This window comes from Pararge aegeria, chromosome 7, assembly GCF_905163445.1.
Source record: "Pararge aegeria chromosome 7, ilParAegt1.1, whole genome shotgun sequence".
NCBI classification, from domain to species: Eukaryota; Metazoa; Arthropoda; class Insecta; order Lepidoptera; family Nymphalidae; genus Pararge; species Pararge aegeria.
The window spans coordinates 17452188-17470170 of NC_053186.1; the positions used below are offsets into that span (position 1 = coordinate 17452188).

The 17983-nt window shown below is 37.9% G+C and overlaps 2 protein-coding genes across 6 annotated transcripts in view; one reads left to right on the forward strand and one right to left on the reverse strand.

The window, feature by feature from the left end:
• Positions 1-225: 225 nt before the first annotated feature.
• Positions 226-5802, reverse strand: LOC120625102. 4 transcript variants are annotated; one of them, XM_039892034.1, is made up of 5 exons: positions 5781-5802; positions 2966-3253; positions 1989-2225; positions 1351-1573; positions 226-349 (listed from the first exon to the last, which is right to left on the reverse strand). In XM_039892034.1, the coding sequence occupies exons 2-5, from the start codon at positions 3208-3210 to the stop codon at positions 293-295; spliced, it is 762 nt and encodes a 253-aa protein (XP_039747968.1). In that variant the 5' UTR covers positions 3211-3253; positions 5781-5802; the 3' UTR covers positions 226-292. The 4 variants fall into 4 exon arrangements, with proteins under 4 accessions (XP_039747968.1, XP_039747967.1, XP_039747966.1 ...); XM_039892033.1 differs by lacking the exon at positions 5781-5802 and adding an exon at positions 4841-4988; XM_039892032.1 differs by lacking the exon at positions 5781-5802 and adding an exon at positions 4715-4833.
• A 508-nt stretch (positions 5803-6310) lies between these two features.
• LOC120625466 (UHRF1-binding protein 1-like) overlaps positions 6311-17983 on the forward strand; it is a 40091-nt gene continuing 28418 nt past the window's right edge. For both annotated transcript variants that reach the window (XM_039892548.1, XM_039892549.1), the window contains exons 1-5: positions 6311-6477; positions 7383-7584; positions 11718-11828; positions 15070-15147; positions 16476-16580. In XM_039892548.1, the coding sequence (XP_039748482.1) occupies positions 6434-6477; positions 7383-7584; positions 11718-11828; positions 15070-15147; positions 16476-16580 (540 nt within the window). In that variant the 5' untranslated portion in view covers positions 6311-6433. The remainder of the gene's footprint in view (positions 6478-7382; positions 7585-11717; positions 11829-15069; positions 15148-16475; positions 16581-17983) is intronic.

Sequence of the window (17983 nt, forward strand, 5' to 3'; positions counted from 1 at the left end):
TATGGAGGGATACCTAGCCCGGTCTTCCAATCATTGGCGTGCACCGGGTTCCTTAGCAGGGAAAGGAACGCGGTTTGAAAAAAGCCAAAATTCTACTTCTATAAGAGTTACATATCAATTTTAGGGTAGGCAGTGCTTTTGTGCAAGTATGAAGTGCATGCCACTTCTTCCGAGCAATGTGTCCCTTCTTAATTCAGTAATATAACGAATGAAACGCAAGTGTAATAATAGCAATATAAAATTTATTTAACAAATAGGAACGTGCGCCCGCGCCTGAGACGCGGCCTCTGTATCAACGGCGCACGCTGTACGCGGATGACTTGGCCCGCTGGATCTTCTTCAGCAGGATCTGGAACATATACAGCAAGCTTACTCATTTTTAAGAGTTTAAGGCGCTTCAAAAAACAGATATTGAGTGTCTTTGACAAGACAAACATGACACAAGATCAATATACTTCCCAAAAAAATGTTATCATAATATATAATAAGCGTCATCTGAGAGCACATTAAGCGGTCGGTCCCGGCTGTTACTACTAATGGATTTATTATACTCGATAAAAACAACCATTGGAGCAGCGTGAGAGGTCCATGCCCCTAAGCATCTCTTCTGTAAGAGAATAGACACCTGTGTCAGCAGAGGAAGGGTAGAAAGCTAACGATGATGATGACAATATGGTGAAATTAAAAATATAAAAAAATCTTCTTAATTGGGCCAGAGGGTGAGTTAATGTTCTAAAACCCTCCCTCTTATAGATATGAGAGAACTGTAAAACATTCATAGGCATACCTCAACTTCAATATAGAATCAACAGACGTATATATTTTTGGTGTCCAATTAATTGCACTTGACACACGCAGAAAAAGTGTACAACCACAGCAAAGATTCTAGGATCTTGTTCAACAAAATCCCTTTCTTTTACATTATTCGCCTCAGCAGTACCTACATGATCAAACGATCCGAGCAAACTAGAAATTTATCTGACCAATGGTGTGGTGTACAACAAGGAGGTCTATTTGGTCCACTAAAATATAACGTCTTTACTTTTAAAAAACTAACCACAATTTTAACGGTTATATTTTGAAACTTACTCAGAGCAATTAAAAACTTCTGGTTCCTCTATTTGCTTTGTATTGTTGCAAAACAAAGAAGAGTGAGCTACTAGTTTGGTGAGCGACCAAGATTGACGTGGCGTATCGCAATCAGCCCTCCTTATATCCTTGAAATGAAATCTTCCGATTCCTCTTAAACTTACTGCTTGCTAACCGAGAAAAGATACCTAGTAGTTTGAGTACGAAGAGTTGCGAGGCGTATCGCAAGGTTTTCCCTTTATACACCTATAATTAACTCACCATATTATCATGGTCTATTTTCCTCTGCAGCGTCCGCCTCTGCACGGCGGCTGGTGGTAGGGGTTTCTTCGGGCGCTCCTCGCGCGGCGGTAGGGTGGACTTGCGCTTGTTCCGCGCACTCAAGATCTTGTTCAACAGTATATGGTTGTGCCTCTCAATCTCCCGCAATCTCTCGTTTGTGAACGACATGTTTATGCGGCGCGTGGATGGAACTGACACTGAACTGAAGTTATACATTATAAATGAAATAAACTTTTATGTTTAACTATTGATCCGTTGTCGAACATTCTAGGCCTTATCAATACACATATTATGATTCCCTTTTAAGTTTAAGTAGATATACCAGCAAATATCTCTATAACCTACTAAAAGACCATGGCCTGGCAGGAACTGAAGTACGTTCTATATACGAACGAGTTAGTACAAAGATGCACTGACAGGTTCCTATCAAATTTTAGCGAGGCAGGAAAGGCAGTAGGCTTGGAGGTTCTCCCGCTGACAGACGATTAATCTATGGAATGTTAAGAAGTTCGTCCCATTCTTTTTTTTATGGTATATTGTCCCTATATGCGCAAAGTGCAACCCACTATATCTGTTCGTTACAATTTAATGATGTCAAATACAATATGAATTCTTACCCAAAATCCGTAGATCTTCCAGAAATGGAGCCTGGTTTTTGACTATTACAACGTGACGTGCAGGACTGGCTCTTCGACAATTTGAGAGAAGTTTTGGACATTGCGTTATCAATCTGTGTCTTACTGTTACTCTCGCTTGAAACAGTTTTAACTTTAGTCTTTTCTATTTCTATGTCACTTAGGTCTTCCTCTTCAAATTCATCTGAATAGTTGACCTCCTCATCGTGAGCTTGTGATCTGTAAAGTCAAAGTCCAATACTTTATTTTTTTAAATACCTAATATTATATTAATATTAACCTACCTACCTATATACCTACACATAGCAGGTTATATATATTGACTTTTGTTTGTCATCATTACTCACCACTGTTTGTCCACCACGTTTGGCCCACTACACTCAGAATGTGAAGGGTTTAGGACAGTAGTCTACATTGATAAATTATTAGACTTCACATGGCTTTAGTAACTTTTTGAATATAATTTAGGCATGGTTTACTCATCATACTTTCCTCCACTGTGAAAGCTAATGATATTTAATAGCTAAAAACGCACATAGCTCCGAAAAGTTATGTGCATGGGAAGTTCAAACTCCAAGTGAAAAGGAGACCAAAGTATTATCAACTGTGCTATCACTATTTTTGATTTTTGGTATCTACATACAAATCTTTCCATTTCAAGAAGATTGCTGGTTTGTTAACTCAAAAAAAAAGTAGAGAGATAAAAGCAATATGGTCTAAAAAGCCCTCAACACCACCCACCACACGGCTTAGTTCATGTTTCACTAAGCCACCCACCTTAGGTCATGTTTCCCTAAGCCACCCACCTTAGTTCATGTTTCACTAAGCCACCCACCTTAGGTCATGTTTCCCTAAGCCACCCACCTTAGTTCATGTTTCACTAAGCCACCAACCTCAGTTCATAGTTTACTAAGGCTTAGTTCTTTGTGAGTTTTTTATTTGGGAATTGAGTTATTTACCTTTCGTTTTCGTTGTCAGACTCAGGTTCTTCATAAACACAAGTCTCAATACATATATTCGGAGGTCGTTTTACTGCATCAACGATACAACCCATTTCGGAGAACTCTTTTGTGATCACATCTATCTCATTATTATTCTCCTCCTGGTAAAACTGTTTGCATTTCATCCCGTTATTGTCACCAGAAGAGTAGTTAGTGTCTATGTATTGGTTTAGTTTGTCTACTTTGCTCTCGATTAAAGACATTGTGGTAAGCGTGCTTTAAGAAATAAAATGCGAGGCTCTGCAGCTAAAAATACAAATATAATTTGAGTTATACTACACAATAGAATTACCTAACCAATACCTACAAATGCCTTAAGAAAATAGTGAGTCTTCAAAGCAGGGCAAATGTTTACTCACAGTCAAGTAAAAATTATACTTTGCAATAGATAAAGAAGAAGTAGAAGTTCAATGGATAAAAAAGAATATAAAGAGTGTAAGCGAGATGTTGAGGAACAAAGTATACATTGCATATTCAAAAAATTAGCCTTTTATTCTCACGTAAATGGTAGGTTTGTATTTTAGCTGTAAGAATTAAGTGTAACTTCTTCACATTGTTTTAGTTAACTTGTCACTTACACGCTGTATCGATTGATTATAAAATTTTGATTGTATTAATTTAATCCAGGTAAATAAAAGAAAAATTGCACAATGAGTTTGAAATTTGAATCAAAGTGCTTTCAACTAACTCAACTTTTATAATTTTGTCTTCCACAGCTGTGACTAGGACAGCAGACTTTAACTCACTAGTTTCTTAATGCCAATGAACTACAGTAAATACGTATTGTGCTTAACTAAAGGGGAATTCCAAAGGTTGTGTGTAGAAAGGGATGCTAAGTGCTCAGCAGAAAAAATGTATACACTTTCTCTTTGAGTTTAAGGTCTATTGCTGTAGTTAGTTGGCTGAACTATCTATTGTAAATAGGCTAGATACACTCTTCTGTGGAGACTACAGGGCACCATGGAATAACATCATCGTTAACCCTGTAGCAATGTGACACCTATATATGTAACCTATATATGTAGATTCTGTGCTGCACATCAATCAAATTTAAATGCAAACAAAGAAGATTCATATCATCAGTCTCTGCTTAGCATTGCATAATGTCCATCTATGATAGTATGCCCGGAGGAGTGAAACAACTGCAACCAGCCAAAAAGATCTCATTTTCCTGACGGCAACTGGTACTACAGATAACAGCAATCTCAATGGAATGCCCATGGCTATGGTATCCACAAACAATCACACTGTCCACCAATCCGCACAGGGCAAGCGTTGTGGAATATGGCCTTAACCCTTCTCATTGTGGGAGGAGACCCTTTGTGCCCTGTGGTGGGCCGGTAATAGGTTGATATGATGATGAATCAAACAACGATTAGGGACCGACTTTATTATATTATATGTCTTAGATGACTGTGAGCAACAGCTTAACACATTCCATGCATCGTCTCACTACCATGTCCACATTTTTCTTGTAATTTTTTCTCCCAGCAATAGAGATCTACTTCATAATTTAACAAAGTGTTCGTTAATTAAGAAGTAACACAATTCTACTTACTGCTAGAGGTGACAAGAGAAAAATAGTTTATGAAGTACGGTGTTAAGGTTGTTGGTACTATGTCAAATATTAACTGCTTTATACGTATAGTCGTAAGGCAAGTAGCTAATACAAGTGGACTAATTAAATAAGCAACCAGATACAATTACCATCAAATTACAAACGAAATCAACGAGAATACAAATGCTAAGGCGTACGAAATCTTCAAAAAATACGTAAATAATATATTTGACGATTTTGTCAAAATAATTTTGTTTTAAGAATCTAAGACGTACGCCTCCTTCCTTGGCAGCCAGATTTAAATTAACTTGATCATCTCTTTGTATTTTTACAACACTTTCATTTCAGAAGAAAAACTGCACAAATAATTTATGAAAAATCAATAAATCTCGATAACAACAAGTAACAATAACAACCAAACAAAACAAAAAGCCCGCCACCATTCACCGATCACTCGACCAATCATCATTCACTATAAGAGGAGCTGTATATCTGGGGATTTATTTGTCTGTGTCACTAAATGACATTCTCTTTTCTTTTATCTATTTAATTAGGGTTCTGGTTATGGAGGGTAGAGGTAAGGAGAGTCATCTTATATGGGAGAAAAGTTGAAAAAGTGTCCAGTTGTTGCGCTAAATAACAGAGAATTTCAACAACTTACGTTGTACAAAATATTGTGGTAAATATAACCTTACTTCCTTGTATCTCCATACTTCCTTGTTTATTTTTCAAGCCTACTCTAACAATATTTATATTTGGCGCTTCTTTTAAGAGTTACCCTGATGCAAATGTGGCGCCATCCTAATTTAATACATTTTGACGACACTTTTTCATATACACAGATGACTCTCCTTACCTCTACCCTCCATAGTTCTGGTTATAGAGGGTAGAGGTAAGGAGAGTCATGTCATGAGTAAGGAAGTAAGGTTATATTTACCACAATATTTTGTACAACGTTGAAATTCTCAATAATTAACTACTTTAGTCGATAATGACATTAAATTTTTTAACTCGGCATACTTCAATTCATCTACGATTGCTACATTCATACCATACCCTGTGCATCCACCAGCGCCATTGTGGAGGATTTTTGAACTGTTATTTAGCGCAACAACTGGACACTTTTTCAACTTTTCTCCCATATAAGATGACTCTCCTTACCTCTACCCTCCATAGTTCTGGTATAACAATGGAATATATTATAAAGGCACTTACAATAGGAAAATTACAGAGATAGTAAAATGTAAAAATAACAGAATACTATCTAACTTGTTCCATGTTCTGGAGCGTAAATGTTGGCATACATAATAAATATTCTGCCTATTCATTTTATAATATATAGCAGTAATTTTATAATAAAAATATATTTTTATATGTAAAGGTTATATAGAAACACTAAATGACGGAAGATGATGAGGTATATGAAGTTTCTTTATTGGGATGACTACTTTAGAACTGCTAATAATAAAGACAATGATGTTCTTTCCGTTTCAAAGCTATAATTTATTTAAAATAAATGTTATTTTAACATTGTAGCTAATTCATATATTATTGCAGGTTTAATGTTAAAATACCTTAAAGATAGACACATAATAAAGCTGATTTGTTAGTGAATATGATTAAATATTCTATTGTTTATTTTATCCAAAGTCTTACGATGAATGAACAGCTGGTTTTATTGACAATGACAGCATTGTCCACTTGACGTTTAATTTAATTCATCTTTTACTCATTCGCTACTCATTCATATGCTTAGAAGAAAGAAAATTATTCCTTGAATGAGCCGTGGAAATTTGTGGGTGAAATAATGATTTTTCGTTAAAATTTATAGCCAATAATTCGTTTTATATACTGAAATTATCTTCAAGATGGTGACTATAATTAAAAACCAGTTATTAAAACATCTCTCGAGGTAAGTTGCAATTATGTACCTACTTGTTGTATTTTCTACGGTGATTATTTTTACAAGTGTTAAAATTTTAATAAAATAACAATGTTTATACAATTTATTTGGATCTAGGTTATTCGTGTAACCTTGATAGACTCTTTAAATTGCGAATGAATCTCTATTTTGTGCACAACAAACGACTGCCAGTCGCTTGTTGCTTTATTTTGTATCTTACTAAACTCTGAAACGTAGTTCTTGCAGAAGAACGTAAAAATGTATCGATGGGGAAATTTCGAGTGTGACCCTAGTGCGCCATTGCTGGGCAAAATAACAATGTTTAGTGTGTTCTATGTTTCAATTATCTGTTCCATTTTACAACTCTGTTTTCTTGTGTCTGTTCTCCTTAATTGTCTGATCGTGTTTTGTTTTGTTTATCTACTTAATGCAAAGATTGTGGAGCAGCACTAACAGCATTCTGAGAATGATTGCGAGTAGATTAGACTGCAGGAACGTGGGTCATTGCTGTGCCATTTCAAATGGAATGGGGCAGCTTTGACTTGTGTACATTCAGTAATTAAGTTAAATATGTTTGTTTGATTAGTTTTTAGTAATAACATAGACAATAGAGTTGTAATAATAAAAAACTGAGCCTATTAGATTCTTGAAATAAAATTATTATTATTTTTTTTATCTATTTTTGAGTTGTAACAATCATTATTTTAATACTTATAATTTATTTTGAAATTAGACCATCAGGATACCTTGGTGGACTATTGTTTAACAATTGTTTTGCTATGTAGTTAATCTAATACCAACCAAGTTCTGACCGTAGATTGTATAGAGCAAATGCCAACAAGAAACTCAGTTGTTCTTTTCCAAAATCAATTGAACAGAAAAAAAACAGACAAATTGTTTATACAATATTCCAGATACACCAAGAATCTGTCACCAGAACAGATCTCCCTCTCTGCTCTCAGAGGGTCTGGTGAGCTCCAAGACCTGACTCTGGATGAGGATTTGCTGACTGACCTGCTGGAATTGCCTGGCTGGGTGCGGCTGACCTCTGCCAAGTGTAATAGAGCTTCATTCAGGATACAATGGACCAAACTGAAAACAGTTCCTATTGTTTTGGTAAGAATTGTATTCATATTTTTGCTCATGGCTTAGTCTATGAATAAATGTGGGACTAAATTTTTCAAGAAAGCATGTATATGCCGACTGCAGTTTGCTAACTTGCGCGAAAAACACACTAAACATGGTAGCAGAACATTTATTTGGTTGTTAATATTAGCAATTTCTTGACCAAAAAGTTTAGATGTTAAGATCTGAGATATTAAGTACCTACTTACTATATTAATTTCATTGTGTTAGTTTATTAGTGGCATTTAGTTGAGATAGATTATTTGTAGATGAATTAATATTAAAATAAGTGGTTAAATCTAAAATTGCAACATGTTGTTTTGGTATAGGCAAGGCCCACTGCCTCACTGAGACTGAAAGAATACACCTTGTGTTCACATTAAAGAACATCTTTTGCCTCACATCTATTTTTAAAATAAGACATAGTTAAAAAAAAAAGTATTTAAACTAAATGAGGTGATTTTGAGGAATACAGGGCTTTACACGTATTTTAATACGTGTTCACTGTAGGTCTTCTTAAATATTGTTCAACGGGTAATTACCACAATAATACGATAATATGGTATGTACCCGTTGAACTATATTTAAGAATTGTTGATAGTCCACTAAAATCTTTCTTTAAAATCTTTTATTCACTGTAACTGTGAGCACCTTTTAAATATCAAAGCGTGAAAAACACTACATGACTAATCCAATACTATGTTACGGTTATTTTAAAGCGTACTAAAACTATCTAAGTTTGGGTTGCATCCTTATTATTTAACTACTAGCGGACCCGCGCGACTTCGTTTGCGAATGAGTCAACTTCAAAAAGAAACAATTCCGATATACTTACAACATGTTTGGCGTCGTTTGGCGTAACGTTTACCGTTTACGCATCGCACAAATCGGAATCTCTCAAAAAGGATATTTATTGTAACATTTCTCTTTAATGATGGTTGCCATTGGTCTTAGCGTGATGTTATATATAGCCTTCATTGATACTAACAATCCAAAAAAAATCGAAATCGAAACAGCATTTTGGACTCGGTATCGATTATAAAGCATCCCCTGGTCAAAATTATCAAAATATATTTAATGTACAGAAAATATAAGTATAGATGTCTAATTCTCCAAAATGAAGCCCTGCAAAGTGATATATATATATAGTGGTATTTGAAATAGCAAACAAAAGTACCTACAGAGAAAATAAGAACAACATATTCAATTTAATTAACAAGTAGACTGAATAGTTGAAGGCTGACCATTATACCAATTAGCTAGAGCTAATAACAACACTAATGACTAATTTCAGGCAATCTGATAGATAACATTGCTTAATTGCCATAAAATGATAACAACAATTGCAATGCTTTCTGAGTGGCTGTCCATATTCCACTACTGGCTTATTTTGAGGGAGATTACCATAAAATAACAACAATGGCAATGTTATAATCACAAGTTTTGCAATCAGCCCACCATCAACCAAGATATCAATGTCATCTCATCAGCTGTCAGCTCATCAATTGGTACCCTAACCTTGACTTGCATAAAAGCTCTAATAGTTTCTTCGCAAGGTATTAATGTGTATGCGAAACATCTGGAACCCAAGTCAGCCTATGAACACCATGCTATGCCGACCGTTGTTTGGATTTATTTATTTTTTCAACTTACGACTAGTATTACACTAGCGTAGATTCTGACGCGCCTATCTACAGAAATAATATTTGGCTGTTGGGCACTGGCCTTTCTCCTATAGGACATATGTTAGGGATAATAAACGAAACTCCAGGGGACTGGATTAAACTCTGGTGCTCGTACTGAGAATTGTTTTGACTGAAAAAAAATATAATTGGCACGAGTTCCTGGGCTTGGGAATCCAGCATGTTGTGTTGCGTAGTAGTACACTTACCACTTGACCATAAAGGCGTTGCTATGGTCTAACGGGTGTATATTAAGAGCTTTGGCAGAAATTACAGTTTCATCACGTTATTTCTGCCGAATAAAGAACAGAAATTAGTTAAGTGCTACTATGTTTATGGTTTTCGTGCCATAAATAACACTGCAATCTTACAACATCCGTTTGCTTACATTGTATACATAATGTGATACATAATAGGTGTGTTATCGATCTGCACATATCACGCGCGTGTAAAAATCGTGTGCAAGTGTTTACCGTGGAAGCTATTGTTAGAATATAATGGTAGTTGCATTCCCAAACACTTAATAAAGTTTATTGTTGTGCTGTCTATCAATCCGCATTTGGCCAGCGTGCTCGACTATGGTTGAAACTCTACATATTCTCAGAGGAGCCCCGTGCCCTGTAATCATTGTCAATTTAACCGTTTCACGACCAGTCTTTTGTAGGGAGTTCCAAAATCCACGGTCTTGGGCTGCTTGTTTCCAGCTGTTCTGACTTTCTATTCTCCATCCATAAGAATATTTGCCCGATAATGACAACTCTGGGCAGGTTTGGTCATCGATTTACCCTGCCTTTAATCGATTATTAATGGTTTATAGTCCCATACTGCGTTACTAAAATTAAATCGTCATTATCGATCGATTGACGTCCACTGCAGGAAATGGGTTTTTTGTAGAGAGTTCCAAAATCCCAGAGCCTGGGCCGCTTGTTTCCAGCGACTTATGTCGTCTGTCCACCTCGTTGGCGGTCGACTAACGCTGCGTTTACCGGTGCTGGGTCGCCTAGTCCCATACTGGGTCACATGAATCCATCTTCATCATCATCATGTCCTCAATCGATTGTCTCCATTGCTGGACATAGGTTTTTGAGAGAGTTCCAAAATCTATGGTCCTGGGCCGCTTGTTTCCAGCGGCCCAACGCTGCGTTTACCGGTGCGGGGTCGTCATTTCAGCACCTTGCGAACCCGATTGATTGTTGAACAGTATTCTCGTTAGTTTGGGCGTTTTTAAATACAGTTTCATCAAGTAAGCCGTCCTGTAAATTTAATTTGATACCTTTTTATAGTTTTTATTTAATACCATGAACAATCCAAAGCATTATTTGCGCGCAAATCGATTTTAATCCAAATCACTGGCTGGAGGGTACAGGCCAAATTTTGACTTGGGTTGTCAAATTTGCCCTTTTCTTTTCGATATTGTTACGCCTAAAGGCTAAGTCCACTTTCGTCTTCACAACCGGGCGGTTGGAAAGTCGCAAGTCGTCGATCGATTCTCCGAGCTATATGCCTCGCTTAAGCTTCGCGACTCGTTCAGCTTGTCGATAACTCTTGTTCCTCTGGGGATCTCCTCATTTCTGATTTGATTTTTCATTAAATGACTACTGATAACCATCCGGAACTGTCTAAAACAATATCGTGAACAAACTACTGGTGATATTTACATTGATATTAATAAATTACTTAAAGCAGAACAAATTGGTGATAAACCGTTATTACTAGTTCGACTAATTTTATTCTAGCTCCGACAAAGGGCAGATAAATACCTTTTTAAATCCATGTTTGGGTACTTTGGGTTATGTTATCAATCACAGATTATCAATGTCCCAGCAGTGGATAAATGTAAAGGAAAGTCATAATGAGACCTAGTGATAGCAAACAGGGCTAGCCTAAAGGTGGGCAACCAAACGAACAAAGACCGAGAGCTAGAATAAGAGATTATTTCTTGTTCTTTTAGCGTAAAGGAAAGCTCGAAGCTCGCGTTTACACCAAAATAACAACGATTAAGAACCAAGAACTAGAATTCTTGGACAAAACTTAGAAACGCTTTGAAGAGACCGCTCCGGGTAGCGAGCACACAAGCAAGAACGCTATAGTTAACTGTTCGCACGCTCTAATGCCGTTCATAACAAGCAAGAGAGCATGGTACCTTGCGAAAGGAGACAGAACAACGACAGAATGCCCTACGTCTGTTTACACTGAAATAATGTAATAGAGTGGGGATAGAAAGAGCATTCGCTCGCTGGATGTAAATCGGCCTTAAGTGTTTAATACTTCGACCACGTGGCTTTCAGGGGCACCGAATTAAATCTGCATTACACTTGGCCAGTACGGCGGAATATGACCTAAACCCTCTGGGAGAAAACCCGTGTCCTGTAGTGGGTCGGTAATGGGCTGATGATGAAGCTTAATGTTCATTGAAGATGTTTAATATCCACTTTGTTGCAGAATCTGGACGAAGTGAGCATAGCGTTGGAAGTATGCGAGGAGCCGCGTACAATGAACGCGAGCGCGGCGGCAGCCATGCCCATACCGGGCAAGTACAGCTACATACATAAGGTGAGAAAAACTTACCTTTGCATTCAGTACTTGTAGTATAATAATAATAATAAATAAACTACGACAATGCACTCATCGCCATCTAGCCCCAAAGTAAGCGTAGCTTGTGTTATAGGTTCTAAGATGAATAATATACATAAATACGTATAAAATACATATAAACACCCAGACACTACAAAACATTCATGCTTAGCACGCAAACATTATCCAGTGGTGGGAATCGTACACACGGCCTTGGACTTAGAAAGCACGGTCGCTGCCCACTGATGAAAATTTAATGTCCGGTGTTGTTATTTATTTTCTTTTCTTTATCGTAATAATTGACAGACCAAGCAGATGGCTGAGATTAAACAGGGCAACACTTTGTCATGCAATGAACATGGCCTGCATCGTGCTGGCCTGAGCCTATCAGACTTACGCATAGGTGTAAAGCCTCATGTGGCTATAATTAAACCGGAACTCATGCTCTTGAACACTTCTTCAACTGAACACAGCATTACAACAATGCTGCTTGCAGAAAAAAAAATGGCGGCATGCTTAAAATCAGACAGATTTACATAAAATTTGGTATAGTGGTACCTGATATTCCGGGTCAACATATAGGATACTTTTCATCCCGATCAATAATACGTTTCCTCCGGGAAATGGGAAGAATTTTTTTTTCAATTTTACTGTATAGCTCCGTTAAATTTAAACCGATTTCGAAAGGCATACATGACATCGATCGAATGCATGCGTACCATCCTACTAATATTATAAATGCGAAACTTTGTGAGGATGGATGTATGGATGGCTGGATGGACATGTTTAAAGTAATCATTATTACCTACAAAAAAGAGGTTATATGTCTAACTGTTAAGTCACAATAACCGCTTTTTGTTATAATTTGTCAATCAAAACACGGGTACAATCTAAAGATGGTGACATTCCTATCATGCTCCTTATCCAAATAAAATTGATTATGTACTTGCAAATTCCTCTTTATATTATTCGAATTGGACCTATCGTTTAGAAGTTACGACGGGTATAGAAATGTTATAAGCAAGAAAAATGCAGATGCGCGCCCGGCCGCGTATTATATGGTTTCGAAATAAAGCTGGACCCGGTAGGTGGCGCTGCAATTAGGTTCTTGGTTTTTTAAAGATATTCAATCGGATAATAACCGATTTGATGCATACGAAGTTGCGCGGGTCAGCTAGTATTATACAAAAGGTACAAGAAACGCAATACCGTGGTCCCTCAGAGCCCCTTTTTTTAACGTTCTGAGGAATAGCGCTTATGTAATTTACTGACACCTAATTAGTTTCTACACAACATCGTACCGGAACCCTCAATCATTTAGCAGCACGTCTTTGTCGGTAGGGTGGTATCTAGCCGCAGCCAAAGCCTCCAACCGGGAAAAGAATGCTCGAAAATTAAAATTAAATTAGCAAGGTGATCGACAATCAATAATTATCTCACGTGCTATAAGCGACCTTGATAAAATTGAATGTGTTAAAATGTTACCTTAACGCTATACAAATTAGTATGGTGACGTCTACTACGCGAACTAATGTGAGAAAAGTGAACCGCAAAAACAATAGATTTTTTTTTTCTTGACTTCGGCTTCACTTTCGGGGGGCCGAGAACGAATCCCAGCACGCACCGACAACGTGTCGGTGCGTGCTGGAAATGCTGTTGAAGCTCATAAGTATACTTCATAAGGAATCACCCTGTAAAAATATATCAAAAGAAGCATATTTATTTTTCCATACAAACTAATTCAAATTATTGTAAGTGTTTACTTATGACAACCCTATTGAAGATAAAAGACCGACACATGCATAGTAAGACGCGTACCTAAAAAAATAACGGGTTACGGGAGTCACTAGATTTTAATTTTGCGTGTGATGTTAGGGTTGTTCCGATTTCAGTAAAAAATATGGCAATGGTTTACTCAAAAACTATTAGCGTTTCGGTTTCGCAAATAAGTCTCAGAGACAGTAAATAATGTACCTCTAAAGCCTCTGAAGTATAATTTCGGTTTCCATTTACAAGTTGTATATCATTTCTAAGGTATGTGCGTTTTATGTCAGAAAACCTTCATGCCTGAGAGTTTTCCATAATGTTCTCAAAGGCGTGTAAAGTCCACCAATCTACATCGAGCCAGCGTCGTGGCCTAAACCCTACAAATTGTGGGTGGAGACCTGCGCTCTGTAGCGGGCCGATTATGTGTCGATATTATGATACGCTTGATCATTACTAAACGTATTGTTGAATTTGTTTATGTAGTACAATTTGTAGTACCTATTTCCTGATTACGCGGTGTTTTCCAAACAATCTCAGAAGTTACGAAGGTCACCAATACCCCTAGTACAAGCTCGCTCACTTCGCAAACGTCGATGCTCTTCGTATTCCTTTCCTACGAAGACCTAGACGTCAAATCTTGTACCAAAAATTGAGAAGGTCTGCAAACTAAACTAAGACGGGTTTTCTGATACGCTAGTGAACTCCACGATATTACCACGTTATCATTAATCGTCAATCAATGTCCTGTAACAGTCCACTGCTGGACTATCGCCCAACAGGTGGAATTGCCCATAATCACCACGCCGCGCTGCGCAGACTGGTTTGTGATCGCCGTAGGGGTAGTAATTACACAGAGGACGTCGCTGCCCGTGCTCCGTTATATTTCATTAGTCGCCTGCGGCAGCCGCGGGAAGAGGAGAGAGGTGGTATCTTTATTCTGCCCAGCCGTCACCATCCGGAATAATCATGCATTCGTTTCAAAATTACGAAACTCGAAAACTGTATACATTGTCGAGATGAGTAAACTGGTGCGAATACGGAACTACTCTTTTTTACATGTTTGTGCAGAGTTTTTTTGGGCTGTCGTCTATCTCGAAATCTCTTTATTTATTTATTTAGATGTTGCTTCTAATATGTTCGCCGAAGCCCGATTGCTTTTAAACCAGCTCCAATAGCGTCCAGAAGCTACAAGCTATAAGGATTTGCTGACAAGTTCGGTTTATGTGCAATAAAAAAGTCGCTTTTTACGTGGCATCGTAGGAGGTAATCAAGGTAATGCTTCGGAATGGAAAAAAATCATAAGAAATTGTCAAATTGCTGGGAATCGAACTCGGGACACTTCGTCAGGAATGTCCACGTAATGCTTAACGTAAACTTTATCAGTTCAAGTGTTGTAATAAAATTTACTTACTTATTTGATGAAGGACATAATTTTTTAACTTATTTCTTACAGGTAATTGACGGGATTTCGGTAGCTGTGAACCAAGTGCAAATAGACTTCAAATGTGATGCTTTCACCAGTAGCGTTCAGGTGATTATAAGTGATATTATAGAATTCGTTTTTAGGTGGACGGATAGAATAATCAGGGCACAATTAACCATAGAAATTTATGTAATTTCTACTCCCATTAAAACCGGTGTTTGGGTGGGTGTACTCACCCTTCTATTGGAATTAATTTGTTTTCTATGCACAGTTTGTACTGTCCCAATCTCTAGACACCTCAAGTTGCCTTTAAAACAGTGTCTTACATACTCTGCCTTCGTTTATTTAATAATACATCTAGGAATTCATCAATAACCTATTAGCAGCACCATCATCACCACGCTGGGCAGACGGGTTGGTGAACGCAGTAGATTGTATTCAAATTCAAAGTTAACTTATTTCAAGTAGGCAATATAAGCACTTTTGAGACATCAAGTATGTCTGTTTGTAGTGACTCTACCAGTGGTTCGTAAAGCAGTTTCTACCGCGAAGAAGCTGGCAAGAAATTCAGCAGTTGCTCTTTTGCAACATCATTTTACAGTTTAACAATCATTGTTCTATCTTGTGTGAGATGCAAGCGGAGCGGCTTGCTTCCAGGCTTGTATTAGTGTATAGTGGTAGCATAGAGGACGCTGCTGCCAGTTTCCCGTTACATTCTCTAAGTCGTCTCGTACGACACTTGCGGCATGAGAAGGGATGGTGACAAATGTATTCCGATCTGATCTATCTGGTGTTAGCTTAAAAAACATTTTAGACGGGAAACATCTATAGGCGAGTGTGAAACTGATTGTTGGCGTTGGCAATACAGGCCGTGGCGACGCATCACCAATTCTATATGATGGAATACATGTACTATACATAGTTAAATTGTCGCGATTTTTAGATTTTTTGTATCTGATAAAAATGCATAGTTATGTAATAAATAGTCATTATTGTATGGAACAAATTTTTAATGATTTGTCTTTTCATAATGCCATATCTGATTCGTCCACCAATCCGCACTGGGCCAGCGTGGTGGACTATGACCTCATCCCATTGACATGTAATGGGTTGATATCAGTGGCGTGCACTTCATAAATGCACAAAAGCTCTGCCTACCCTAAAATGTTCGTAACACTCATAAATGCGAAGGATTTTTCCATTTTATGGCATCTTCCTTCTTTATGCATACCCTGGTCAAACCCCCTGTGCACGCCACTGGTTGATATGATGATATGTGGTTCGTGTCGTAGTCTGTTATTTTATGCATATAACATCTGCCAGGCGTCTTATGACGGCTCACAGATTTGTGTTTGTTAGATCAAAGATAAACACTATTGTTAGACGTAGCCGACTCAACAGTGATGTAATGTTGGACTCATTGACCTTGTCTGCAGATCTCAAGGGTGACCGTGGAGTCACGCACGCCGGAGGGTCGGAAGGGTGACTTAAGACTGACTAGAATCAAATCCCCCGACACTGGGCAGCTACTTATATTTAAGGTAAAATTTGTTATTTATATTAGTGCAGTGAATAATTCTTTCAATTTAACATTTTTTTTTTTTATAAATAAATATTAAATATTTATAATATTTATAATGTAAGTACGTAGTATATTTATAAAAAAAAAAAATTGTAAAAAGGTATTTGATACATACTACGACAATACACACATCGCCATCTAGCCCCAAAGTAAGCATATCTTGTGTGTGTATAATTATAGGAATAATATACATAAATACTTATAATATATAGATAAACACCCAGACACTGAAAAACATTCATGTTCATCACCTAAACATTGTCCAGTTGTGGGAATCGAACCCACGGCCTTGGCTCAGAAAGCAGTACTTCGCCAATCGGCTGTCGCAATTTAACACACTGTCATTGGTAGTCGATTGTGAAGTAATTGATATAAATTTTGGCTACTTTATTCTTAAAGCAATATTTTTTTTGAAGCGGTGCTGGCGCAATGGGTAGCAGCTCAAGTTATCTTTCGGGGGGCCGACTTCGAATCCCAGCACGCACCTCTTTCCAACTTTTCTAAGTTATGTGCGTTTTAAGCAATTAAAATATTACTTACTTACATACCTTAAGAGTTCTCCATAATGTTCTCAAAGGTGTGTGAAGTCCACCAATCTGCACTGGGCAGCGGCGTGCATAGAGGGTATGCACAGGGTCATCATCATCAGCCTATCTCAGTCCACTGCTGGACTAAGGCCTCTTCATTTGCACGCCATCTCGGTCTATTGCTGGTTAGCTGCATCCAGTTCTTCCCTACTGCCTTTACAATATCATCTCTCCATCGAGCTGGTGGTCGGCCAATGCTTCTGTGTCCAGTACGCGGTTGCCAATCCAGAATCACTCGGCTCCACCGCCCGTCCTCCCTTCGACATATGTGACCCGCCCAGTTCCATTTCAGGGCCGCTGCTCTTTGAACGATGTCAGTGATTCCAGTTCGGTTTCTGATCTCTACGTTGGGAATCTTATCTAATAGAGACAAACCTAACATCGCTCTTTCCATTGCCCGCTGAGCCACTTTGAGCCGGTGCACAACCTTCTTTGTAAGGGTCCATGTCTCTGCTCCATATGTCATAGTGGGTAGGACACACTGGTCGAACACTTTGCGCTTTAAACATAAAGGAATGTCTCCCTTAAGGACGTCTGAGAGTTTCCTAAAGGCTACCCACCCGAGTTGGATGCGTCGGCTAATCTCTTTTTCCTGTCCCTCCTTGCTTAAGGTTATTGTTTGTCCGAGGTAGACATATTCGGAAACACACTTTACCTGGCAGCCGTGGACAGTAATATGGGCAATGTTATCCCGACACATTACTTTCGTTTTGTTGATGTTCATTTTAAGTCCTACGGCTGTGCACACTGTATGTAGCTCTTCCATCATCGCCTG